The sequence below is a fragment of the Mastomys coucha genome, unplaced genomic scaffold (assembly GCF_008632895.1).
Source record: "Mastomys coucha isolate ucsf_1 unplaced genomic scaffold, UCSF_Mcou_1 pScaffold15, whole genome shotgun sequence".
Classification (NCBI taxonomy): domain Eukaryota; kingdom Metazoa; phylum Chordata; class Mammalia; order Rodentia; family Muridae; genus Mastomys; species Mastomys coucha.
The window spans coordinates 53,299,486-53,324,823 of NW_022196897.1; the positions used below are offsets into that span (position 1 = coordinate 53,299,486).

Consider the following 25,338-nt stretch of genomic DNA (forward strand, 5'->3'; position numbering starts at 1 on the left):
CTCCTCCTCTCCCTCCTCCTCCTCCTCCTCTTCATCCTCCTCCTCCTCCTAACAATAACCAAGTTGAGAACACTCAGATATTCATTCACAATGTATCTGGGAACAGGCTTGCAGTTTCTCTCTCCAGTTCTCCTTGGTCTGTAAAATACAATGCTCCTTACTCAATGGTAGGTACACTCTGCCATAGGTCAGGCCACCTGACTTCATGGGAAGGCCTTGTTTGTCCTCACCATTGATTTGGACTCTGGAACCCCTCCACTCTTGACCTGGAGTATGCACAGATACTTCTGTGTCCATATACTTCTTATAGAAAGTATGAAGTCTGCATTCATCGTCCACTTCAATGAGTTTCTGATAGCTGGTGTCTGGGAAGAAGGCACCAGGAAGAAGAGCCAAACTTCTGTTCTTGTTTACTAAGTTAGATCAATACTTTGTGACTGATATGGAGTTATTCATAGCGAGTTCCATATAGACTTAATGCTTACTTATGGTCTAATATAAATCTATTTTTCTTCTCAAAGGAAAACATTCCTCTCAGATTTGTTCTCATGTCCAAATATTAAATTGTGTTTCTTCAAAGACTTGCCTCAAAGCTTTCCAAGAACTTTGAACTCCTAGAACTTTTCATTCTTTACTACAAGAACATTTTCTTTAATATCACTAACTATATTCATCACTTCTTGCTTGCCTGATAATTTTTCTACATCATTTTTCTTGGTCCTAACACACCACTAGCATATAGAAAACAAGGACTACATCACTTCATTTGTATGCTTTAACTTACGAAATTTTGACATAAAATCAAGAAGATAAATGATGTTTGTTAGTTTTGTGAGTATAAGGACCTGTAACCAGTGTTCTCACTTGCCTTTCTCCATTAGTTTGTTTTTTTTTTTAAAGATTTATTCGTGCAAGTACACTGTAATTGTCTTTAGATGCACCAAAAGAGGGCATCAGATCTCATTACGGGTGGTTGTGAGCCACCATGTGGTTGTTGGGATTTGAACTCAGGACCTTCGGAAGAGCAGTCAGCACTCTTAACAGCTGAGCCATCTCTCCAGCCCCTGTTCCATTAGTTTTTGATCATTAATTCAACCATGAAACTATGGTTTCATATCTGATGACAGGTCATGTTTTAAGAGGTTTGAAAACCACATATTTAATTCATACGACAAACTCTAGGAGGTAATTTTGAAAAATGTAAGTACAGGTTTTCTGGCCAAGGAGATTAAAGATATTATTTTGTTTTTAAAATGAAGGGAGGTCTGGTGGGATGGGGGTGGGAGTGGGGACATCCTCTTGCAGATGGGGGAGGAGGAATGGGATGATGAAGAGTTAGAGGACTGACCAGGAGGGGGATAACAATTAGACTGTAAAAAAAGATTAAATAATAATAATAATAATAATAAAGAAAAAGAAAGAAAAAATAAAATAAAGTTAATTTTAAAATTAAAACAATATTGTCAGGAAATAATTGTAATAGAAATGTAAATATATGAATATCTCTTACTTACCACAAGGTTCCCAATCACCATGACCATCATGTAAACAATAAGGCACATGGTCTGGCCCGCGACCTCCATGCAGTCCCACATGGTCTCTATCCACTCCCCACACAGCACACGGAACACGATCAGGAAGGAGTGGAAGAAGTCGTGCATGTGCCAGCGCGGCAGCTTGCAGTCCTCATTGATTTTGCAGACACACTCCTTGTAGCTCTTTCCAAACAGCTGCATGCCGACCACGGCAAAAATGAAGACGATGATGGCCAACACCAGGGTCAGGTTGCCCAGTGCGCCCACCGAGTTGCCGATGATCTTAATGAGCATATTCAGTGTGGGCCAGGATTTTGCCAACTTGAACACTCGCAGCTACAAACAAAGTGTACAATTAGTCATGGGAGTTTTCAGTATTTCCACTCTTGATGTTTGTTTTAAGTTTGCAGTATACCTCACATTGTGTTACTATTGTGTAGCTAAAAACAGTATTTTGTTTTTGTTGGTCTTTCAATATTGCTGTTGCTTTTATAATTGCCATAATAATGGCAATACCTATTTTAAAGAAAATGTGTAGATTTAGTTGAGAATTCTGATTGCAACTTATTTGTATGCTTGGTAGGCTTTTAAATTGGTAGCTAAACCTTAATTTTACTTTCTAATACTTTTAATATTTTTAGAGTTCACAGTTATTTGGAGGACAATGATTTAAGCTTTAATCATTAAGCCTATTAAGCTATGGGCATATTATGCATAAAGTTCTAAAATTATAATCTTGCTGTGAAATACATCATTATATATTAGATTAAAAATGTATATTAGAATACACCTTAAAAGAGAATTGGGCATGTTCAAGTTCCTAATTAACCATGTGGTTATAACACTTTAAGTGCATTTCTAAATGAAAGGACTTTATATACTAAATATAAGACTTGTTATCGCCTTCAATTCAACTTCTAAAAGCTTTAAATAATAATACTATAGAGTAAGAAAAGAAACCCCAAATAAACCAGATACACCTTCACTATAAGAATAGAATGGTATCTTTAGCTACTATTTACCAATCTGAATGACCGCAGAACTGACAATCCTTCCACATCTGCTAGGAAAAGCTCTACCAAACTCAACGTCACAATCAGGCTGTCAAAAATATTCCACCCTACTTGGAAATATTCATAGGGATCCATGGCTATTAACTTCAGTACCATTTCAGCTGCGAAGATGCCCGTAAAGACCTAAATGAAACACAACATTTTTCTGTTAATGAAAGTACTAGAATCAACTTGATGATGACAATGTCTATCAAGTTGATAATGGCTATGCTCCACAAAGTGTGCTATATAGACTTCTAAAATGGCTACTGTCTCATTTCTCCCAATGATCAAGGCATAGATTTCTTACAGTTTTCAAATAAGCATCAAAAACCTAAAAAGCTCTAGTTATCCTGTCAGTCTGCCGCATCAGAGACAATGTTTGAAAGGCTCTTATTAGAATTCCCAAGACATAAGCCTTTAACAATTGAGCAATCATTCTTTCTTAATACATCTCTCCCCTTTCTCTCTTCCTCTCTTTCTTTTCTTTCTCTCTCCCTTTTATCTTTCATTTTCTTATCTATTTATCTGTCATCATCTATCTGATCATCGATTATCATCTATTTTATCATCTGCCATCCATTATTTATCTAGTATTATGTATCTATCATGTTAATCATCTATATCTACTTTATCACTTTTCTATTAATTATCTACATATCACTTATCCAATTTTCTACCTAGACATCTATCATTTATCCACCTACCACCTATCTAATCATCTATGTATCTTTCTACTATATATCTATTTAATCATCTATTATCTACTTATCTATCATATATTTACTCAGATACTGAAATTTTGACCAATGTCCCTTTCTATTCTTTCTACTCAGGGAGTAATAAAGAGCATTATAACTCAACTTTTGGAGATTTAAAGGCACAGAAAAAAAAGGACTTAACTGTCATGGGGCAGTTAAAGTTACATATCTAAAGCATTCATTTATATAAAGTATATTAAGAAACATAATTCATGGCACAGGAATCAAAGGACTCAAATATGTCACAAAAAATCTGCCACTTCTTGTGGCACACTTTGCCTCAAAGAATTTAGCTGATCAACCATGGTTCAGAAAGGATGAGAGCATCAAAAAAAGAACAAAAACAAATACGGAAAACATCACCAGGGAGCTCTCCACTCTGGGGTCGTGGTGGTATATGGGAGGCAAGGTGGGGCTCCTGAGTTTATGTGCTGAGTTTATGTACACTCAGAAAAAAGGTACTGATTTGCATGATCTAGGCTTCCATCTGTAAATAGAAAGCACATAGTTTTGTATTTTGCCAAAGAGAAAGAAGTAAAAATTCTAATGCAGAAATCTCTGGATATTTGCTCAAGGTCATAACTGATAGGAGACTAAATCTGGGCTCAAACCAGAATCTTTAAGATTATAAATGACTGTACAACTCACCACCACTGTTTCAGAATAATACACCTATAGTGTTTCTAAAAAAATACAAACCACAAGCCATAAGAAACTCAAATAGAAGGAAGCCCAAAGTGAGGATATTTCGTTCTTTCTTAAAAGGAGGGACAAAATACCCATGGAAGGAGTTGTAAAGGCTAACTATGGAGCAGAGACTACAGGAAGGACAATTCAGAGACTGCTCCAACTGGGAATCCTTCCCATATTCAATCATCAAATCCAGACACTGTTGTGGATGTCAACAAGTGCTGGATGACAGGAGCCTGATATAGCTGTCTCCTGAGAGGCTCTGATAGTACCCGACTAATGCAGAAGTAGAGGCTCACAGCCATCCATTAGACTGAGTACAGGGTCCCCAATGAAGGAGCTAGAGAAAAGACCCAAGGAACTGAAGGGTTTGCAGCCCCTTAGCACGAACAACAATATGAACTAACTAGTACCCTCAGAGCTCCCAGGGACTAAAACTTCAACCAAAGAGTACATATGGGGGGGACTAATGGCTCTAGCAGCATATGTATAGCAGAGGATGGCCAAGTTGGTCATCAATGGGAGGAGAGGACCTTGGCCCTGTGAAGGTTCTATGCCCCAGTGTAGGGGAATGCCAGGGCCAGGAAGCAGGAGAGGGTGGGGTCGTGAGCAGGGGGAGGGGGAGGGAACAGGGGATTGTTTTTTGGTTTTGGTTATTTTATTTTATTTTTTTTCTTATTTTGTATTCTGTTTCTTTTCTCTTTTGGAGGGGAACCTGGGGAAGGAGATATTGTAAATAAAGAAAACATCTAATAAAAAGAAAAGATAAAAAATAGATTATGTGGAGTTTGTATTCATTCAGGAACTACAATGTAATTATAAAATGTAGTTTTAAAAACATCCAAAATTTTAAAATGCTGACATATTCTTTGTCAGTTAAAATCCATTGTAATCCCTGAAATAATAACACACATGAAAGTAGTACTGCTATTTATGGAAATCAACCCTACTGGAAAGTACCTTAAGAGAGTATATAACTTAACTAACTCACATGGTAAATTCTATGCCTGCATAGTTAGCTATATAGACTTACAGATTTAAAAACCAGAAGGAGGTGGCAAGGTGGCACCCAATAGGATAAAGTTGTGAGGACACAGCTCACCCTAGAGAACTCACCAGGTTCCCCACTGTAAGTACATTTTTGAATTCATCAGTCATTGGATGGTGCTCCATAGCCATAAATAAGGTGTTTAAAACTATGCAAATGGTAATTGCAAGATCTACAAAAGGATCCATTACAATAAAATAGATGAGCTTTTTGAATTTTATCCAATATGGAGAGCAATTCCAGATTAAAAATGTGTGAGCAAATCTGTACCACCATGGTGGACATTTTTGTCTAGATTCTTCAAGTTCTGGAAAAAAACAACAGCAAACATGAAATCATTCACTGCTATAGTTTATCCATTACCAAGTAGAAATCAGCAACAGAATCTAATATTCAAACAAACAATGTGGTTTAAGTTTTAAATAAAAGCACTCTTTCTTTGAAAGCTTAGCAGATTATGTAAAATTCTTGTACCACGTATTTATTGGTGAGATGAAGCAGAGAAAGGCAGTGACATCAATGACCAAATGCAGACACATGGGGACCTCTCAGATAATATACACTAGCATGGGGATAAGGACAAGGCTCAGATGGTCCATGTCATGAAGACCTGATTGCTGATCCCCAGAATGCAGGTAAAAAGCCAAGCACTATGGGTCATGCTTGTAACCCTAACACTGGGAGATGGAGACAGGAGAATTGTTAGGATTGATAGTAGGATAGTCCGGTTGAGTCAATGAGAGATCTTATACCCAAAAGTACAGGGGCCAATAGAGGAAAACCTTCATTGTCAATCCACAAGTGCACAGGTACACATATGCACACACCCCCCTCAACATGAGGTTATCATTGCTATTGATAAAACTATTTTTGTGTGAAAGTAATGTTCATGTATTAAAATTTTTACTTTTTTTTTTTTTTTTTTTTTTTTTTTTTTTTTTTTTTTTTTTTTTTTTTTTGGTTTTTTTTCGAGACAAGGTTTCTCTGTATAGCCCTGGCTGTCCTGGAACTCACTCTGGAGACCAGGCTGGCCTCGAACTCAGAAATCCGCCTGCCTCTGCCTCCCAAGCGCTGGGATTAAAGGCGTGCGCCACCACCGCCCAGCATTTAAAATTTTTACTTTTATAATGCACGCATACTACACTTACGTATACATAAATTTTGGTGATGTTTATTACTTAAAACAACTTTCGTATTTGAATGAGCACCTGCTTTTCTAGCATTTAATGCAATACAATAGCATATAAACTAACTTGCTTGTGAGATTTTAACTCCTCATCAGTAAAAAAATCAACATTTCTTTTTAGTGGTTCATTTTCATCTTTAATATTCTTTGAGTTATCCTTAATGTTTTCACACATCTGTTGAAAGTTGTCCAGAGTTTATATTGATTTAACAGTACATAAGATAAAATTACTATCACATACCTTCTACAGTATTGGTTAGAATACTCGCTCTGCTCATAGCTCTTTGCCTGAGATGTGGGTCATTCAGCATGTCCTCAGACAAAAAGTAAGAACTAGAGAGTCTTTTTTTGCGCATCTGATTAGTTGTTCCCTAGAGGAAAAAAAAAAAAGGCAACCAATTCCAATCTTAAGAATGAAACTCTAATATAGCATAGGTAAGAATAAAGTCGTGGTTAGGTAGCTGTAATAAATAAATGAAAATAGAGATTGGTTGCTAGATTTATATGGTGATGCTACTTTCTAGTTGTGTTCAAGAGAGACACGTGTTCATCATGAGTAAACCCATATAAGAAAACGTCTTGCCTCATACACTTGTTTCTGGTTAAGAAACAAAGCAGCTGTTTTTCTCATTATAGCACTACTGTGATCTCTCTGCATATACAACATAATCCAACATTTGCCAAGGGAAAGCCACACATGAAAACAACCAGACAAGAGGTGCAGAGGTGTGTGTAGAAAGGGTAGAATCCCATACTCTGATTTTTGTAATTATTATTCCCAATATTGTTTAACATGATACCAGCAGTAATGAAAACCACTTTAGGAATCTTTTTTCCTTAGGGCTGAAAGAATACTTTATGACATGAGGGTAGATAGTGCTGAGTGACTCAGTTTGAAAAAGGTGTTTACGACCAACGGCAACAGTTGCAGCATGGAGAGGCTGTCTTCGTCTCGAAGAAGTGACCATGGTGCAACTCTAAAAGTCAGACATGCAGGAATATGAACAGAGGCATGGCAGGCATATTTGTCTTTAAGTGAAAATGCTTGGTTTCCAAGCACACCAGCAAACTTAAATATTTTAAAAAGACTACACTGGTCTTTTAAAGTCTACACTCCCATACATATAATATACATAAACAATTATACAACTTTACAGCTGTCATGCACTAGTATGTATGTACCATGGGATAGGAAGTAGGTTCTTTACCATATGACCATGAATAAATAATTGTAAGGTTGCAAAGTTGTATATAGTCATGTATGTATACATATCAACATATAGACCTGTATACATACAACACATTTGTATACATGTGTATGGGCATGTGATGTGTTTTCTCTGCTCTAATTGACTTTTCTCTCCCAAATCAAAAGGAATTTGACTATACAAATCCTTTTCCATATGGGCATGTGCACAGTGTACAGATTTTATTGTCGTACAAGACATACGTGTACCTATAAAGTGTGGACTATCCCTGGCCTCTATAATAATCACATTTGTAATTCTTCAGCTTTTATAATTTTAGCTTTTTACTTTTTGTGGTTTTGAGTTTTTTTCCCCATCTCTGTTAAAAAGCAAACTCTTAAATAAAATACTAGTCAACAAATGGGAACTCAGCTTCAAATATGACATAAGTTGCATAATAACATTTTATAGATTAAAAATACCATTGGAAGACAAAGCCTGAGTGCCATTTCATAGAATGATAACATGCTACTTCCAAAGAAATGCAGCTTAACAGAACGGCATAAATTGTGTCATGCAAGCAGACAGGTTGCAAGTTACCCCAGAGCACATGCATTTTTTTTTTCAAACTGAAATGTGTGTGTGGCCATAACTTTGATTTTAATTCTCACTTGAAATATTACACAGTTTGCTACTACAAACATATAGATGTGTAATGTGTGATGGAAACTTGCTGGGTTAATGGCAGCCCTTGCTGATATTCGGTAATGCAGAATAACATAATAAGTGGGTGAGACATGTATCCAGAAAACTCCAGAGTGGTTTTCAGGCTTAATGTGACATTATCTAAGCTTTCAGTGATTCTGAGGCACTGGAATTTGTTATGTCAGAATTGTTGCACTTATAAATTTATGTTTATTTGTTTCTGTAAATATCTTTTGGATATTTTGTACTGATAGACCTCAGACAAAATATATTTTAAATGAAAGTGGTACATTTCATTTGTTTAGAGGAATAAGCTCTTATATACAAGTTTGGAAGCCTAATGCTGTTTGGAGACACAGTGGGGATGGAGGCTCAGAGCATACGCTTAGGACACCGGGCCTTTGTGGAAGTGTCAGAGCTGCTCATGAACAATGGTGACATGTAAACATTTATCCCTCCTGTTTGCAGTGATAATAATGCATCATCTCATTCAGATGGTGCGAAGCTTACGAATGTGTTTTTCATTTTTACTGTTGTTATCAATAATACAAGTAAAAGTCCCTTGCAATAAGCATATATTAAATAAATAAATAACCTGAAATAAACAGAAGTAGGTGGCAAGGAATCCAGGTGTCTTTACAGAGTGGAGCCTGTCTTCTAAGAAGGTCACCCTATTCAATAAGCTATAATCATCTTTTATAACTGTTCTCTAAAGTGATGCTTTTAGAAAACCTATAATCAAAATATAAATGTAAATATTTTTCCAGCATGAGATATAAAAATTTTAATTGTATGTGTGTGTGTGTGTGTGTGTGTGTGTGTACACACGCATATGTTGTTATGCACATGTATGTGTGGTATGCCCTGACACCACCAGAAGAGGGAGCCAGATGTCATGGAGCCAGTATTACAGTGGCTGTTTTTGTGAGCTATGTGAACTGGGTGCTGTGTCATGGGGCCCTTATTCATGGAACCATCTCTCTAGTCCCATAAAATAGACTTGAATTAAGTGATTACAACACCTAACTTGAAGATTGAGCTATGAATTAAAGCTGTGTTTTCACAGAGAAGGCATCACCAAATGCAGAGCCATTCACAGGCCAGAGAGCAGGCCCCCCAGCAGAGACAATGACTGATGCACAAGTAAGAGCTCAGCCATGCCTGAGCTATGGAAAATATCCTTACGCTGTCGTCGGAAGTTGCCTTATCTATTATCACCTCTGGAAGAAGCTGTCCATTGGGAAGCATGAGGGCTGAGGGTCCATCAACAAGCGACACCACGCCATTGCAGTCCACTGCACTGTGCATCTTCCCGTTCACCGGCAGCACTGGCGGGGACCTACTGGCCTGGCTGATGTTACTGCTGCGCCGCTCTCGGGGTCTATGGGGTACAAATAGTGAACCCCTTCTGCTCTCGTTGTCTCCAAAAATGCTATGCTCATCATCAGCAAATTCTGTCTCAGATCCCAGATCTCTTCCTCGCCCCTTAAAACTGAAGAGACTTGTTCTGCTGCTGCGCCTGGCAGAAAACAAGGACCCGCGAATGCTGAGTGGAGACTGTGGAGGAAAAAAAAAAAAAAGACAGTAAGCATCCGCTGGAGCTCCTACAAATAAGTGCAGACTTCATGAAATTACCACGAAACTTTTAGCCTAAGACCAGTGATCCTATGGTTGCTTAGAAGAAACATATTTAAAAGAAAAGCAGTACAACAAATACCCCAATTCTAACAAATAAAGACTGCAATAATTAGAAGAATTCATCCCCCTGACAAGGAAAAGGATCTGCCTGATGATAATACAAAAACTCATCGTTTGGCTTTTTCACTTATCAGCTCTTAAGTTCCATTAGAAATTGAAACTTTAAACTTGTATTTAGTGTTGGGCAGAGGGCCTTGTGGGAAGGTATGAATCTGGAGATCAGTTGTTTCCTTTCACGGTAAGGTCTGGGGAACTCACTGATTTATAGACTTGCGGGCAGCTGGATGTGCCTTAAAAGCTCTAATAGCCAGTAAAATTAAGAGACGGGGACTATCACAACTCTGCATGTTGTGTATATGGGGATGAGGTGGGGAGTTGTTCCCATGGGAACAGAGGGAAACTGTCACCTTTGTAGGACTCCTATCCAGCACAAACTTCCCATAAGTTAAAAATCCAGAGCAGATTATTTAGAAGTACTAAATCCAATACACGTAAGTGCTTTCTATATAAAGGACAAGTGGGTGGCAGGCACTGGGAACCAAGGCAAATAAATAGGACCTGGGCTTCACCATGGAACAAGCCTGGACTCCCTCTTGTCTTTCTTTGTGCTAGCATCATATGGATTCAAGATCTGTTTCCCTTCTGGACTGTAGTGGTTACAGATAAGGATGGATTTTTGTCTTTAACTTTTGTGCTTATCTGGTACTCAGCAGTCCTAAGTTACAGAGGCTGGAAACTTCAAATATGGCAAAGACGATGTCTGTAATCCTGGACAATGCATGGAAGATCAGGTTGGTAGAACACAGGAGGAAAAAGGAATGTTTGAAGGATTATGGGGGTGGGATGCTTGAGCAAAACAGAGGAAGAAAATGCTGCTGTGACAGGAGAAATTAATGAAGAAAATTATCAGTGAGAAGGGATTACCAGTTCTCAACTGCTAGGTTGGGAACATAGCTAAGTTGGTAGTGTGTTTTGTCTAGTATGCATATGGTCTAAAGTTCAAATCCCCAAATTGCATAAAGTGGGTGTGGTGACCAATGCCTATAACCCTAGCACTGGAGAAGCAGAAGGAAGAAGATCAGGAGTTCAAGATCATTGTTGGCTATAATAGAGGGTTTGAGGCCAGTCTTGGTTTAGGAGAGGCAAGGAAAGAGTGAAAGTTTCAGCTTCAGTGAGCATCCCAGTTAGGGAACTGGAATCCAGAAAGGTTAGAGGAAGCTGAGAAAGGCAGCCACAGCCAATTGGTGATCTGCATTAGCTGTGACCCTTGGTCTTCAGTGTTGATTCACCAGAGTGGCCCATATGTATATTCCTGTGTTAACAGTCTAGGTGGGGGGTATGACGTGTGGATGTTTAGCAGCTCTAGATCCATGGCTCATGTCATGGGTTTGTCATGGGATGTGGATTCAAAGTGAAAAAGAAGACAAGGAGAAGGACATTCCAGAGGGGAGAAATTCATTTACTAACCAATCAGCAGTTTCTGTGCTTAGGGTGGAAGATGTCAAAGGCATGGGCAAAGTTCCAAATTGGGTGCCTGGTGCTTTGGTAATGCTGGTTTACAGAACTGAAGAAGGTAGATGCACCAGTCGAAGATTAGACTCCTTCCCTATCTTTCTTTTTCCTTTCCTCCTTTCTTTCTTCCTTCTTTCCTTCCTTCCTCTCTTCTCTCCTCTCCTCCTCTTTCCTCATCCTGATCTTATCATGAATGAGATATTAAAATGATTGATTGAATACAACTATGAAAATCAATCTGTGGAGTGAAAAAAAATCTCTTCATCCCTACAGTAGTTTTCAGGAACATTTTCTTTTCTTTTCTTTGTTTTTTTTTTCTTTTTTTTTAAAGAAATGTTTCCTAGAGAAGGTATGACAATTCTGAAGTAACAAGCTTTTTATAAAAATGAGAAGTTAAGTAAAAAAGAAAGAAAGAAAGAAAAACATATACTTCTCTCTTCTTTCCATGAACACACAACAAAAATTAGCGATTTTTTGGTAAAACATGGTGGTGCGGCCGCCTTTCTCTCCAGGGCCTTGACCCCTGAGTTAGACCTTGTGCTGCTACCTTTTGGCTGTGGTGCCCCGCCCAGTCGCCTCCAGTACCTGGTTGGGCGTGGACAGCCTCTTTTCCCGGGTCCGGTGGTGTCCTTCCACTCCGAGATGGAAGCTTTTCTTTCGGATGCTTTCCTCTGATCCTGACTTAGACAGCTTTTCATCGTCACCCTTTTCCTCGCCACTGGACATCTTTTTCTGGTTCTTTTTCTTTCTTCGGTTTCTCCTCTCCTTGGCACTCTTTGAGCTCAGCCTGGAGGTTTCTGAAGAGCTCTCAGAAAGTCCCATAATCCTGCTCCGCCCCAAACTCGTGTACTCAGCAGCGGCCGCAGCGATCGCCTGTTGGACCAAGACAATCCCAGCATTTAAGTAATTTCCAAATTCGGGGGGGGGAAAAAAAAGAGCTGCAGGGTACCCACCCTGTACATGCAGTTACATGTACAGAGAAGTGACATATGTTTTGTTGCATTATGACCAACAAGCATCCAAAGCACATTATCTTCCTCTCACACATTATAATAGACTATCAGTGGCTTTGCAACTCAATGCTTATGTGTTATGTACGTCCTTAGACTTAAGCAAATTGAAATATTAAATGTGCTAAAGTTTTACAAGTACTCTTTGATATAAAACTCCCATAGATTGTTTGGTATGTTTGCATAATACATTTGCATAAACCTAATATGTTTGCATATTAGGTAAGCAACTCAGTGCAACCAGCAGAATCAGGCACCCAATAGCATAATGAGAGTGGCGTATCTGAACATGGAAACAAGTTACTAAGGAAATACTATGCCAAGAAAAAATAGTAAAGGTCAATGACTATCTTAAGATTTGGGTGATATCTCAAAAGTGAGGTGTACTTGGCATACAAGGGGTTTGCATCGCCTCTTTAAAATGCCCTTTAAAAATAAAATAATAGTATTAGGTCCTACCATAGGGTTGATGACGCCCCTGGTTATTTTCCTGAATGACATGGTGTTAAGTTGCCTTCTAAATATTATGTTTCTACCCACAGACTCGGGCTGTTCTTAGCCTTGGTCATAGAAGCCTGTGTTTCTACAGTGAAAAAACAGCTAATGCAGCTATGCAGAATTGGTCTAAGTAATGAGAATAAGAAACAAGTGTTCAGCTCTAAATGGAACATTTCCCAGCCCCCTTCCCACACAACTAGGCTCTGGGAGCCTCAGAGCAAAGGTGGTCAAAATAATGTAATGGGGTAGGGGTTGATGCAGGGGGACACCGGGAAGTGAGATATCATGGGGTGGGGGTGGTGCAGGGGGACACCGGGAAGTGAGATATCATGGGGTGGGGGTGGTGCAAGGGAGTCACCAGGAAGTGGGATATCATTTGAGATGTAAATGAATGGAATGACTAATTTAAAAACAATAAGGTGAGAGCCAGAGAACGTGTATCAGAACTATGAAATGTTGCCTTCTTGGAAGGATGTGGCCATCTTGCCCAAGAACTCACAGCAACCGAGGTTACTGGCACAAAACCTGTACAAGAGCAAACTAAACAAATTTCAGTCAGAGATGGCAGAGGTTCTGCCTGGGCCCCACCCCTTACTGAGGAGCTCCTGGCAGTTACTGGCAGCTGGGGAGGGAGATTCATGGTTCTTTGTGTGAATGGCCACTGGTGGTTTTCTTGTGGTCCAATCAATCATGCACCTATGGGCAGTATTAATTAGACTTCGTGGGCTATCAAAAGAAGGACATGGAATTGGGAAGGGGAATACTAGAAATAATCATGTTTTGTTGTATATGTGTATGCATTTTACAAGACTAAAGTAAAATTATTTAAGAAAACTTGAAAAAATCAATCAGTAGGATGTAAAAAAAAAAGTAGAAAAGCACTTGCAATCATACCATCAGAAAAGAGCTGCAGTAGACTCTCCAGATCACCTATGTACTTGTGAAATATTTAAATTGTGAGTGCATCCTATCATTCAATCTATTATTATTTCATCAACTTTTTCCTCATGGCAGAATTTTCTCAAAATGCATAATTTTATAGATGAATAAAGTGTCAAACCACAAAAATATCACCATCCTATCAAAAACTCTTAGACTTTTGGAAAATGAATTGTATTTCTGAATTTTAACTCTAAACTACACTTATTTATGCATCTGCATTTTCCACATCACTGATTACTGCCCTGAGCTAATCTGAGAGTCATTCAGGAGATTAACTATTCAAATGCTCTGACAAGTTTTAAAGCTTTTGCTGTTTGGGGTTATCTGTGTGCGAACAGGTCTTCTCAGCACTGTCTAAGGAAGAATGCCTTTGCAGAGGTTGGTTTATCAGGTACTCATGTCTTACTCGTAAGTAAGTGATCTCAGTCACTAGGTGCCTGTTTTATAACATCAACAAAAGTTAATGAACACTTTTTCTCTTCTTCTTGTAGACTAGCTTCAACATTGCAGTTAAAATTTCTTATGATCACGAACGTCACTTCACAAAGCAGAATCCGTGTCTGGTACTATCAACTAATTTACAAACCCATGACTAAGAAGGTCTTATGCCCTACCCGGGAACTTACTAATGCTAACTAAGTAAATTGACATGGTGACAAGCTGCCTTCTAAATAGTTGTGTTTGTTCCTATCAACAGATGCTGCTCCCAGTCTTCATTGAGAAACTGTTCTTGCCAGTGAAAAGTAGTGAATGAAAAAATGCTTGGCTGCTCAAGGCATTGAGAATGACAGCTGTGTGCTCAGCTCAGGACATTCATATCCTTCTCCAAGGCTCTAGGAACAAAGCTGTGGTGGTGACAGGAAGAGTGTAAGAGCCCAGGAGACAGGGAAGAGAGTTATGAGAGCTATGAGAGCTGTGCTGTACCAATGACACAATCGATGGCAGCAGAGGTCAGCAGTGGGCTCATGCAATACTGGGTGGATCAGCATTAATATATAGGGAGGGCCCATGTAACCACATCCTCTCTGCTGAATTATGAGCTACTGACGGATTGTGTGAGGGACAAACATTCTCTTCAGCCATGTACCCACTTATGAATTTACCAGGCTAACGTGAGTAGTAGCTAATCCGTGGACACGGATGACCCTGGTTAAATTCAGTGGGTTAGGGAAAAAAGAAAAGAAAAAGACATGGCTGTGGGAAAGGGATTCGAGAGGGGAGGGATTATCAGGTAATTGGTGGGAGGGAAGCAAGAGAGGGCTAGGGTGGCAACAATCAGAATGGATTGTCTATGAAGTTGCCAACGAAAGCTGAAAAAACGCACACACAGTTCTTATATTCTTATAAACAGTTACGCTGAAGCATTCTGGGTGATAGGCATATAATTGACATCTCTGACCGTCGGTTAAGAAACTGGGAGCCTGACAAATACAGAGGCAGATTCTCGCAGCCAACCATTGGACTGAGCATGGGGTCCCCAGTGGAGGAGTTAGAGAAAGGACTGAAGGAACTGAAGGGGTGAGTAACATGTAGCTCACATTGATGGCCTTGTCGGTAATCAATGGGAGGAGAGGCCCTTGATCTTATGAAGACTCCATGACCTAGTGTAGGGGAATGTGAGGGTGGAGAAGCAGGAGTGGGTGGGCGGGTGGGGAAACACCCTTATAGAAGCAGGGGCAGGAGGGATGGGATAAAGGGATTTCCGGGAGGAAAACCGGGAAAGGGGACATTTGAAGTGCAAATAAAGAAAATAAATATCCAATTAAAAAAAAAAGTAAAGTCTCATACTGACATAAAATAAAAAAGGAAACTGAAAGATGGTTGTGTGAGACTCAGTTCTGAGCTTATTCCTTCAAGCATATTAGAAACAAAAGGATGCTAATTATATAGAAAACAGAACGCGCATCTTGGCTTTTCAGCCCAGAACTAGGATACACTAAAGAAGAAGGAGCATCTCTATGGAAAGACCTTTGTCCCACCCCCTTTGCCTTCATATTTGTAATAACAAATACTACCTCGGCTTCTTCCTGCTCTTTTTTGAGTCGGTCTAACATCTGCTGAAATTCTAACTCTTTTTGTTTAGCTTCTTCGATGTTGGCCTGGTTCTGTTCCTCGTACGCCATGGCTACCACAGCCAGGATCAAGTTTATCAGGTAAAAGGAGCCCAGAAAAATCACCACGACAAAGAAAATCATGTAGGTTTTACCAGCGGCACGCAGAGTCTAGGGGGGCAAAAAAGAGAAATGGTTATTTTAGTAATACAAAAATTTCACTATGTTTTTTAATTGTGGCTGGTATATAATGAATATATAAAATGGATATTTTTGTATAATTTTGTTGTAGAAAGATAAATGAAGATAATATCTTTGAAGGAAATCAGTATTAAGCAAATTTTTTAGTATAAAAAATACAGCAATGTTATATCTAGATTAAGGTTTGATTCTTCATTAAAATGAAAGATAATAATATAACAATTCTTCATTTTCCACATTATTGAAATTAACACTAACCTTAACTCCCATGTTGTCTTTTAACTTTTTGCAACAGGCTGCTTTTATTGTTAGATTCTATTCTTTCCCTTTTAACACATAAATCACAGTATCACACATTGACAGATGCCCCTATGGAAGGAATTTATCTATTGACCTCATAGATATTTATTTTTTAAATCTGGAATAACCATTAATATTTTTAAATGCAGTTTATCTTCTGCCATGCAGTGCGTTTTTAGATTAATTCAAAATAGTGCAGAGATATTAATGAAAATTATCTACTGTTGAAATGCCCAATGTTTTGTTACTCAGTCCCTTGCTCTATCACTCCATCATAACTATTGTTTTTCTCTTGAATAAATTTCTAAGAGTGGATTATTAGGTTGATGAAAACATTCATTTTAATTTTCATTAACTTTCTGCAAAGGCTACTACCAATGTATGAGAAAGGCAAACTTCCATATCTCAACTTAAATATGCCTATCTTTAGACTTCCCTTGTGAAATTATGTCAGTGGTTTTATTTATGTGTTTTTATTAATTTATTTAATTTTGAGTTAAAACAATCTTCTTTTCTATGTTATTATGCTGGGGACTGCTATGATGATCCGTGACTGTGGCACAGGACATGTTTGTTGGAGGATAAAGCAAGACAAAGCATGTGAGGTCAGTAGTACAGCATTCTAAGATTCCATTTCTGCCCCCAAATTATTTCAGTTACTTTTATTTTCCTACAAAGAGTCTTTTTATATAATTTTATAACCATTCATGAGAAAAGAAATTCACTCTTACATGGAATAATAGAGTACCTATTTCAACACTTTCCTTTGGGAATGGGATGTTGAGACTCTAGAATAAATACAGAGCCTGTAATGGCAAGCCCTATGAAAGGACAGTTAATATACGGCAGGTTGATATTGTGAGCTGAGTAACATTTAAAGGGCCATGAAGTCCAGAGGAGGAAGTAGTCTGTTGCACACACTTGTCTACCCCAGTAGGTCTACAGTATCAGGGTTAAAACCTGATCATGGACAAGAGGCATTATGACTCCAAAGGGAGTCAGTCTCCTGAGGTCGCCCAGTCGCTGACATCTCCTAACTCAGGCGAGTTCCAGATTGATCTCTGCTAAGTCTGTGGAGAGATCTGTGTGCTTTCTTTATTCAGGCATAAAGGTGCTCTAAGAAATATTTCGTTATTAACTAAAACTGAGAATGAACATTATTTTTTGGCCTTCACCGTGTTTCAATAATCTTAATAGATTTCCTAGCTATAATTAGCTGGGAATTTTTACTAAGAAGCTGTCTTACCAGACAGGGTGTCTCAAGAATCAAAAATAGCAGTTAGACATTTATTATCAGAGAAGTCTCACACAGAAATAAAAACTATTTTACTGCCAGTGAGAAGCTAGAAGTTGTAGGGCTCCCATCACTAATTATTTATATTACAGCCAAGAAATGCTAAAATATGACCTTCAGCTACGTGCCTCAGACAGACCTTGAGAGTTTACCTTGGGGCTGCCAGAACGACCCAGCCCAAGAAGACACTACTGCTCCTCTGCCTTGCACCTGGCTATTTGATTTTACTGACCTTGATGTAGCTATCTCCTGCCTATGTGACTTCTGTAGTTTACCCTGTTTTCTCTATACTATATAAGCTTGATTTCTACTTTGTACAAATTGCATTTAGTTACAACACTCCCTTGTGTCTGTTTCTGTTTGTCATTTCTTCACCAAAGCCTTGTCTACCTGACTAAGACCCTGTTCCCCTGCAGGTTGAGAGAGGCCCGGACTGGCCAGCCAGTGGCAGTAGTTGACAAGGGAAAGGAAAGTTTAGAGAAGAACTGAGAGTTTATTGTAGAGAGTGTTCAACACTAAAGCATGGTGTACCCATTACAGGAGAGTCTCACAGGTTCAGACAGCCTGGGCATGTGATGAAACTGCTGAGTCTGCAAAGGTGGCTCAAGAGAACTACAATGTTCTTCGCTCTTGGACCCAATGGATATACCAAAGCAGATGGGAGACTTAAAAATTAATGCTACTCAGAACACAGCAGAAAATTATTGATGACTTAAGAACTATCTGTTCCCATATCAGCAAAGTAGATTGTCTATAATTTTAATAATACACAGTAGGGAGTCCCAGACTGTCTGCAGAAATAAAATGAAAACAACAGCAATTACAATAGCTCATAAGGCAGAAGACATGTACACCAGACACCGACCACCTTCAGACATGCGTGTTTCTGTTGCCGCTCACCTGTTGATAAAGGTTCTCCCAGTAGTCCTGAGTCATTAGCCGAAACAAGGCCAAGAAGGCCCAGCTGAACGTGTCAAAGCTTGTGTAGCCATAATCCGGATTTCTGCCAATCTTCTTACAAGTGTACCCTTCTGGACACTGCCTACAGATGAACAAGAAAATTATAGGTCAGAATATCTTCGGCATGTAGCTAAGGAGCAGAGGTTTAAACATGAGGATCATTTGGGAGGCTCAGTATTGTATAAGAGCTAAGAGCATGTAATCTGGGATCAGGAAGAAAGGGTACAAAATACCATTCTACTATTTACTAATTGACTATTTCACAAAAATTACTTAAATTCTTAAAGGTATATTTTCCTCCAGTGGAAACAACAAAATAACTTACCTCAAAGATTGATTTTGACATAAGATTGACATAAGATTGATTTTGAACTTAAAAACATATGATTTTCCCGCTCTCTGTCCATAGCACCATTTAGTAAGTGGTAGATGGCATAAGCCACATTATGCTCATCTTCTCAAATCAGTAGGGTTTGATATGAAGGCCTCTGGCAAAACAGCTTCTCTGAAAGTTATCCTTGGAATGAATTAGTCCCAAGAACAACAACGGTCGACCATTTGTGAATGCTCACAAAGATTTGTGGCTTTAAACCTTTTTACTTCCCAAAACTGCCAGATGGATTTTTAGTTGCCTTAGATGAAAATTTGTCCATGGGCTTGGGGGAGGGGCAACACTGGTGACTCTGAGGTTGGCAGAGTTCTCAGAGCCCAATGAAGAGATGTCTCCATGGGAGGGAGAGCAAGAGCAAAGCTCCCCTGGAAACTGGAGGTGCCTCATGGAGAAATGGCAAAATGGCATTTGCATAAACAGAAGAGTCTCAAAATACCTTTACTCTAGTCTACTGGATCCTGTGCAGAGTGGTCAGAGCAGTACACTCGGTTGTCATACACTGTGTTAAGCAATGGAGAACATGGAGATATACAGAGATTGATTGTTTTGTTATTCTCCTTTCTAAAAAGAAAGCCCTTAAACTAACCAACTAACTTTGAATGAGCTTTTAGGACACACTTTCTTTTTACATCTCAAGATTCCCATGACCAATATTTTGTTTTGATTGAAGCCTTAGCTCATGGTCAGCCTTGTTTCCAGAGTGTGTATCAACTGTAAACATTTTAAAGTCTGTGTTCTCATTATTAGATAAGATGAGCAAAATCAATGCCATGAAATTTGTGAAAATTAATATGGATTTGCTCTTCCACATGAGATTTTTATTTTGTAACACTTAAACTGAAAGCAAAGCAAATGTTACATACCCTGAATCTGTGCTGAAACCACAAAGAAGAGCATCTTTGGTTCCCTCCAAGTAATAAAAATATTCTGTTTAGGAAGAATTTGAACAATAATTAATGAATATAGCCATATATACAAACATTTAGGCCTGATACCTGTTAATAAACATTCATTCATTTTTATACTATCATGATTTATTCATAAAATATCTACCTAAAAGATTTTATAGGCCAGTGAGTGGTTATTAAGATAAAAATGTTAAACAAAATCACTAGCTTTGGGGAGGTTCCTTTACTTGGTATATGTAGATGTTGGTGTATAGAGGAAAACAATTCATAAGTAAGTAAATATGTGTAGGGATTTCAGAGACTTTCAGTCTTTATTGTTTACACAAGAGTTCTAGTGTTGAAGGCTTTCCCATCATTGTACAGAGCCAGATAACTAACTAACTAACTAACTAACTAACTAACTAACTAACTAACTAACGTTAGTGCCTTTGGGAATGTTATTGAGATTGAGTCAAAATGGTTCTAAGCTCAGGAGTGGATTAATGCATTATGGGGGCCAACCTTAATGAGATCTTGAGAGACAACAGAGAACTATTAAGCTCTGGCATACTTAGAGTAAGAACATAAGTCACTCGTGATATTCCTTTGAAGGGTTCATTTTGTCCCTTGTCCCTTCATATATCCTCACACCCCCAACCCCACTCTGGACTTCTCCAGCCTTTTAGCCACAATGAGATGAGCAGTTTGTTTGGCTCTGCTCATTGTCATAATGCTCTGCCTTACCACAAACTCAGAAACAACACAAGCTAGGTAACCATGGACCAAAACTTCTGAAACCTTGAGCTAAACTGATTTTTTTCTTATTTAAACTGAGTTCCTCATCATCTTTTGAAAAAAAAATAGAAAGTTATAACCACTAGTGAAAATATACTAGAACACTAAGAAGAGCTGTTTCCAGGAAAGGCTTTTCTAAAAGAATGGCATTGATAAGGAAGCCATTCACTCCTGTTCTGAAATGCATAAATGTGGCTATAGTAATAAGTCTAAGAATACTTAGATATGAAGAAGGATGTGGAAGGCAGTGGATAGCAATTGTTGATTGGGATATGGGAAGTGTGTGTTACGACAGGGGATGTGGTGAGACAGTGCTGATTACTAAGATGGGGCTATGGAGAGGCCCACTTAGTTTTTGATATAGAGTTATAGAGAGTTTATAGTCAAAGCAGCAGGTCTTTAGAAATTTTACTAAAGAGAAGATAGAGCTGAGAAGGAAAAGAAAGAGAGAAAGAGAGGATAAAGAGAAGACAGAGAAGGAAGGAGCTCAAAACTGTATTCCAAAGCATCTGAAGCAAAGCAAAATAAATAAAAATCAATTGTGCAACACCACAAATGAATGCAATTTATTTTACAAAGTTATCTTGTTGTTAAGCCACCAATAATTATCTATAGGACTTGGGAAGTTTGAAATGTTGCGAATTTAAAAATGATACCAACTCATACTTTTCACCTTACACTTTCTCTGGTGCCCTTTGTGTCTATTTTTATGGTAAAGGACTTCCTGTTCTCTTCATCATCTGGTATTAAAACATCCTATTATGGTTAGAAGAAATATCTAAATATCTAAAGAAACTTATATAGCATCATTCCCGAATATTAGTATTTTTTATTAGTGTGCATTAATTTTATTAAATAGTAGGGTTCACTATGACATTTACAGTCATGAATATAATTCCATTCTTTTAAATGAGGCCTTAAATTCCCATTTGGCTTAACATAAATGTGATTATTATGAGACTTTTGTAGTAATAATGAAATTAAGACTTTGAAGTTGCATAGTCTTATATTTGGGTATTGCCTGTATTCCTGGCTATGTAGCTAAATCATCTAACTGCTTTAATTGCTACATCTGGGAACTGTGGATAGAAACATTGAGGAGTTCTTGAACAATTCATGTATGGTTTTGCAGATAGAGCAATAAAAAAGTTCCACACATCCTCTACAAGTCATTCAAAGACAAGCACTATTATTATTAAAGTAACATTTAATTTCAAAAGAGATTAATCAATTGGCTTATACACCAGCTCTTGTTTAATTCAAACGATGCAAGCAAAAGAGGAAAACATTTAACTTAGTTAACCCTGAGTGGAAACCCTAGTGAGACTTAATACAGAGCTTTTTAAGGAAAACCCATGCTTCGGTGAGGATGGATCTGACAACATTAAGATAGTGGTGACATGATGGAATTTGCTTTCCTTTTTCTATTTGTTGATTTACTTACTTTGAAAATTTGATATAAGGTTTTGTCATGTATCCCAGGGTTATATAAAACCCTTTATGTAACCCAGTCTGGTCTACCACCTTAGCCTCCAGATATGGAGATCAGAGACATGGCCTGCTACATCTAGCTCCTGTGATGCCATTTTTCACACATAAACCTACGTGATACTTCACTGTCTAAAGACTAGCCACTAACTCTGAATATTCAGCAGTCACTGATGAGCCAAATTGTGGGAATGGGCTCCAGGACTCCTGAACTCACACACTAGTAGGCTTCCATTTATTTTAGCAGGCATGATGAAAGCTGCAGCAAACCACTATCTCACTCTGCAGAATGCCTTACAATCTTTCCGAAACAAATAGCCATTGAATTTATAGGCTAATTGGTCCCAAGAGAATATAATTTTAACACCTAAAGAAAAGGAGAACCAAGCTGGAAAGAGCAAATGATCATTGTATAAAATAAATGATTCTGAAAGTGACTCCTTAACTCATATAACCATGACTCATTAATTTAACCACTGGTTACATACTGAGAATTTAAAATGTATATCCAGGACCTAAACGGTGGAATATGGCTCAGTATGAAGAATGCTTGCCCTGCACATATGAAGCCTTAAGTGTGATACACAAAACTGCATAAACTGAATATAATGGGACTTGTCTAAAATCAGTATTTGGGAGCTAAAGGCAGAGGAATCAGAAGTTCAAAAATTCACCTTTATAGTGAATTTAGTGCTAGTCTGGGATACATGAGATTTTGTCTAGAAAAGAAAAGAAACCCTATGTGCACATAAACACTTCATGTTCACAACAGTACTGTGTGATCAAGGATGCTTATGAGATTAAAGCACATTTCTTTGTTTTAAAGTGTTTCTAAGAAACAATTAGATAGTGAGGTTGTGACCATTGAACTAACTGTAGAAAGGTGGCAGAACTATGGCCTGAGGGGCTCGTTTGAAGAAAATAAGTTATTATGGTTGGTTATATATCCTTTTGTATCTTGACTTTCCCCGTTTCTGTTAAATATATGGGGTAGGTAAGTTCATGGAATTAGAAAATGGTGTTTAGAATCAAGAAGGAATATTAATGAGCAATGGGTTCATTTTGGAAAAGTTGACATTTTTAAAAATTACATAGTGGTGATGATAATTGTAGCATTCTGTGAACATAGACAAAAATATAAGAGCAACAGCAACAAAAAACAGGGACATGTACACTTTGAAAAGGGGTTTTATAAGCCAAGTATTTTTGTAGTAAAGTAAATGCAATATGACTCTTAATACTATGGATGGTGGGCTGATAATTTGTAAAAGTTCCCACCAAAGTACACACAGGGAAACAACAGAAAATTACAAAAGTGAATACCAAATTAATATAAATTAATCATTTTAAAACAAACATTCTGTTAATTTCAGAACCAGTGGTGCAGGATAGAAAAACGTAATTCTGTAGTTGGGTCTAATTGCTCTTGCTCAGAAAGACAGCTGTAGCACATGACTTGGGCCTTTGGTGACACAGTCTATATTTCTCAAGCCATGGGGAATGATCTAATCCTGAAAAAATTAAGCAGGGGTCATGCTGGGAAAGCATCATACATGATGCTCTGTGATCCAGGAGATACAGATGCACCAGGAAAGAGGAGAGGAAAAACTCTGGTAGCAGCCTGGGAGGGCTATGGGTTATCCAAAAGACTTCTTTAAATGACTCAGTTCTTAGACACAAGAACATCCTACTTTAGCTCAACACAAACTTGTGATTATAATGCTCAGGAGTTACTGGAAACTTAGCTCAGAACTATATGGAGTTTTTGTTCATATGTAGCAGTAAAGATGCCTGATGAACATCAACATACATAGTGAGGGGGGAATCTATGAATTCTATTTTTATTCAGTGAGTTTGCATATTTGATAAATATTGAAAATTGTCCTGATGCAGCTTTGCTATAGGATCAAGAAAGCATTTGAAGACTATTGTGTTCAGGACTCTTGTGTCAGTTTCTTTACCAGTTATCTCCTCAGGAATGCCAACCCACTTGTTGCATCTGTTCCACAATATAGCAACTACACTTACCTTCACTCCTTCCTTCGTTCATCTTAAATCTGTGGACATTCATTTTTGTCTTCCTTTAGTAATAATCCAACTTCCATCCATCTTTCTTTTTGTCAAAGTAACCTAGCAGAATTCTAATCTATACGTACAATGGCACTCATTTTTCAAACTTGCTGCCAAGTGACTGAATTTTGGAAGAGAAATTCTCACAGCTAGTGGACAATTGAAAGGTAATTTAAATGAACTTCTTTATCAAATTAACATGTAAAATGAACTTGGTCATCCAATCCCTACATTGACCCTATGGTGCATTCTCCTCACAAGCTACTGTGAACTCCCCCTTCCTCCTGCAGTACCCCCTTCAACTCCTCATTCTGTTTTTCTATGTCCCTGGAGGAAAGGAGAGCTACTGAGTTTGAACTTAATCATGTTTCCACTGACTCTACAAACTACCACTCCTTATTTTGTCATCTGTTACCCCCAACCATTTCTATCTCCAGGATTAAAATCTCTATCAAAATCCACTGTTAAAAATAGAAGCCATGCCCCTATTATTTAGGCACCCTTTATGGTTGAACTGCCTACGCACACTGCACACTACTCTTTTTCTTTCTGACTTCTTATTCACCTTTAAAACTCTCTCAAGTGACATTCCTGCCACTCCCTCATCACATTTTCTCATGAACACACTTGATGAGTTCTCTTTCATTTAAAATAATGAAACTTCTATCAAAAAGAAGTGACTGTTGAATGGCCAGCCAGAAATGAGAGATGTATGTATGTTTTCTATGATTGTTTTACATGTATGGGATGGCTGTAAGTAGTAAATGCATGCACTGCTAAAGGTGATCAAATGGAAAGTGAAGACAATGATTTAAATATTGTTCCAAAAAAGTTTGGTTTTAGTGTTTGTGCCACATCAGTCTTAAAATTCTGTTTACATTAATTTGATATTTTTACCCATGCAGTAAATGTATTTTTTAATTTTTAGGTCTGGAATTTATTTTGATTTTTGTTTGGCTTTTAAGGGTCTCATTCGTTTAGGTTTTTGAGTCAGGGTCACGCATAGTGCAAGCTAGCCTAGAACTCTATATTGCTGAAGATGATCTTAAACTCCTGATCTTTCTGTCTGTAGCTGAC

General features: G+C 38.1%; 1 protein-coding gene and 1 long non-coding RNA gene across 4 annotated transcripts in view; one reads left to right on the forward strand and one right to left on the reverse strand.

Moving 5' to 3' along the window:
• The window catches only part of LOC116090256, a 110,317-nt gene extending 93,889 nt beyond the window's left edge, over positions 1-16,428 (forward strand). The window contains exons 3-4 of the long non-coding RNA XR_004118626.1: positions 14,522-14,936; positions 15,908-16,428. This is a non-coding gene — a long non-coding RNA (uncharacterized LOC116090256). The remainder of the gene's footprint in view (positions 1-14,521; positions 14,937-15,907) is intronic.
• The window catches only part of Scn9a (sodium voltage-gated channel alpha subunit 9), a 145,008-nt gene that overhangs the window by 44,534 nt on the left and 75,136 nt on the right, over positions 1-25,338 (reverse strand). For 2 of the 3 annotated variants that reach the window (XM_031370486.1, XM_031370488.1), the window contains 9 exons: positions 19,885-19,948; positions 18,571-18,712; positions 15,840-16,046; positions 11,960-12,247; positions 9,350-9,721; positions 6,514-6,643; positions 5,155-5,393; positions 2,558-2,731; positions 1,515-1,871 (listed from right to left, as the gene is read on the reverse strand). In XM_031370486.1, coding sequence (XP_031226346.1) covers positions 1,515-1,871; positions 2,558-2,731; positions 5,155-5,393; positions 6,514-6,643; positions 9,350-9,721; positions 11,960-12,247; positions 15,840-16,046; positions 18,571-18,712; positions 19,885-19,948 — 1,973 coding nt within the window. The remainder of the gene's footprint in view (positions 1-1,514; positions 1,872-2,557; positions 2,732-5,154; positions 5,394-6,513; positions 6,644-9,349; positions 9,722-11,959; positions 12,248-15,839; positions 16,047-18,570; positions 18,713-19,884; positions 19,949-25,338) is intronic. The other variant, XM_031370487.1, reaches the window with a different exon arrangement.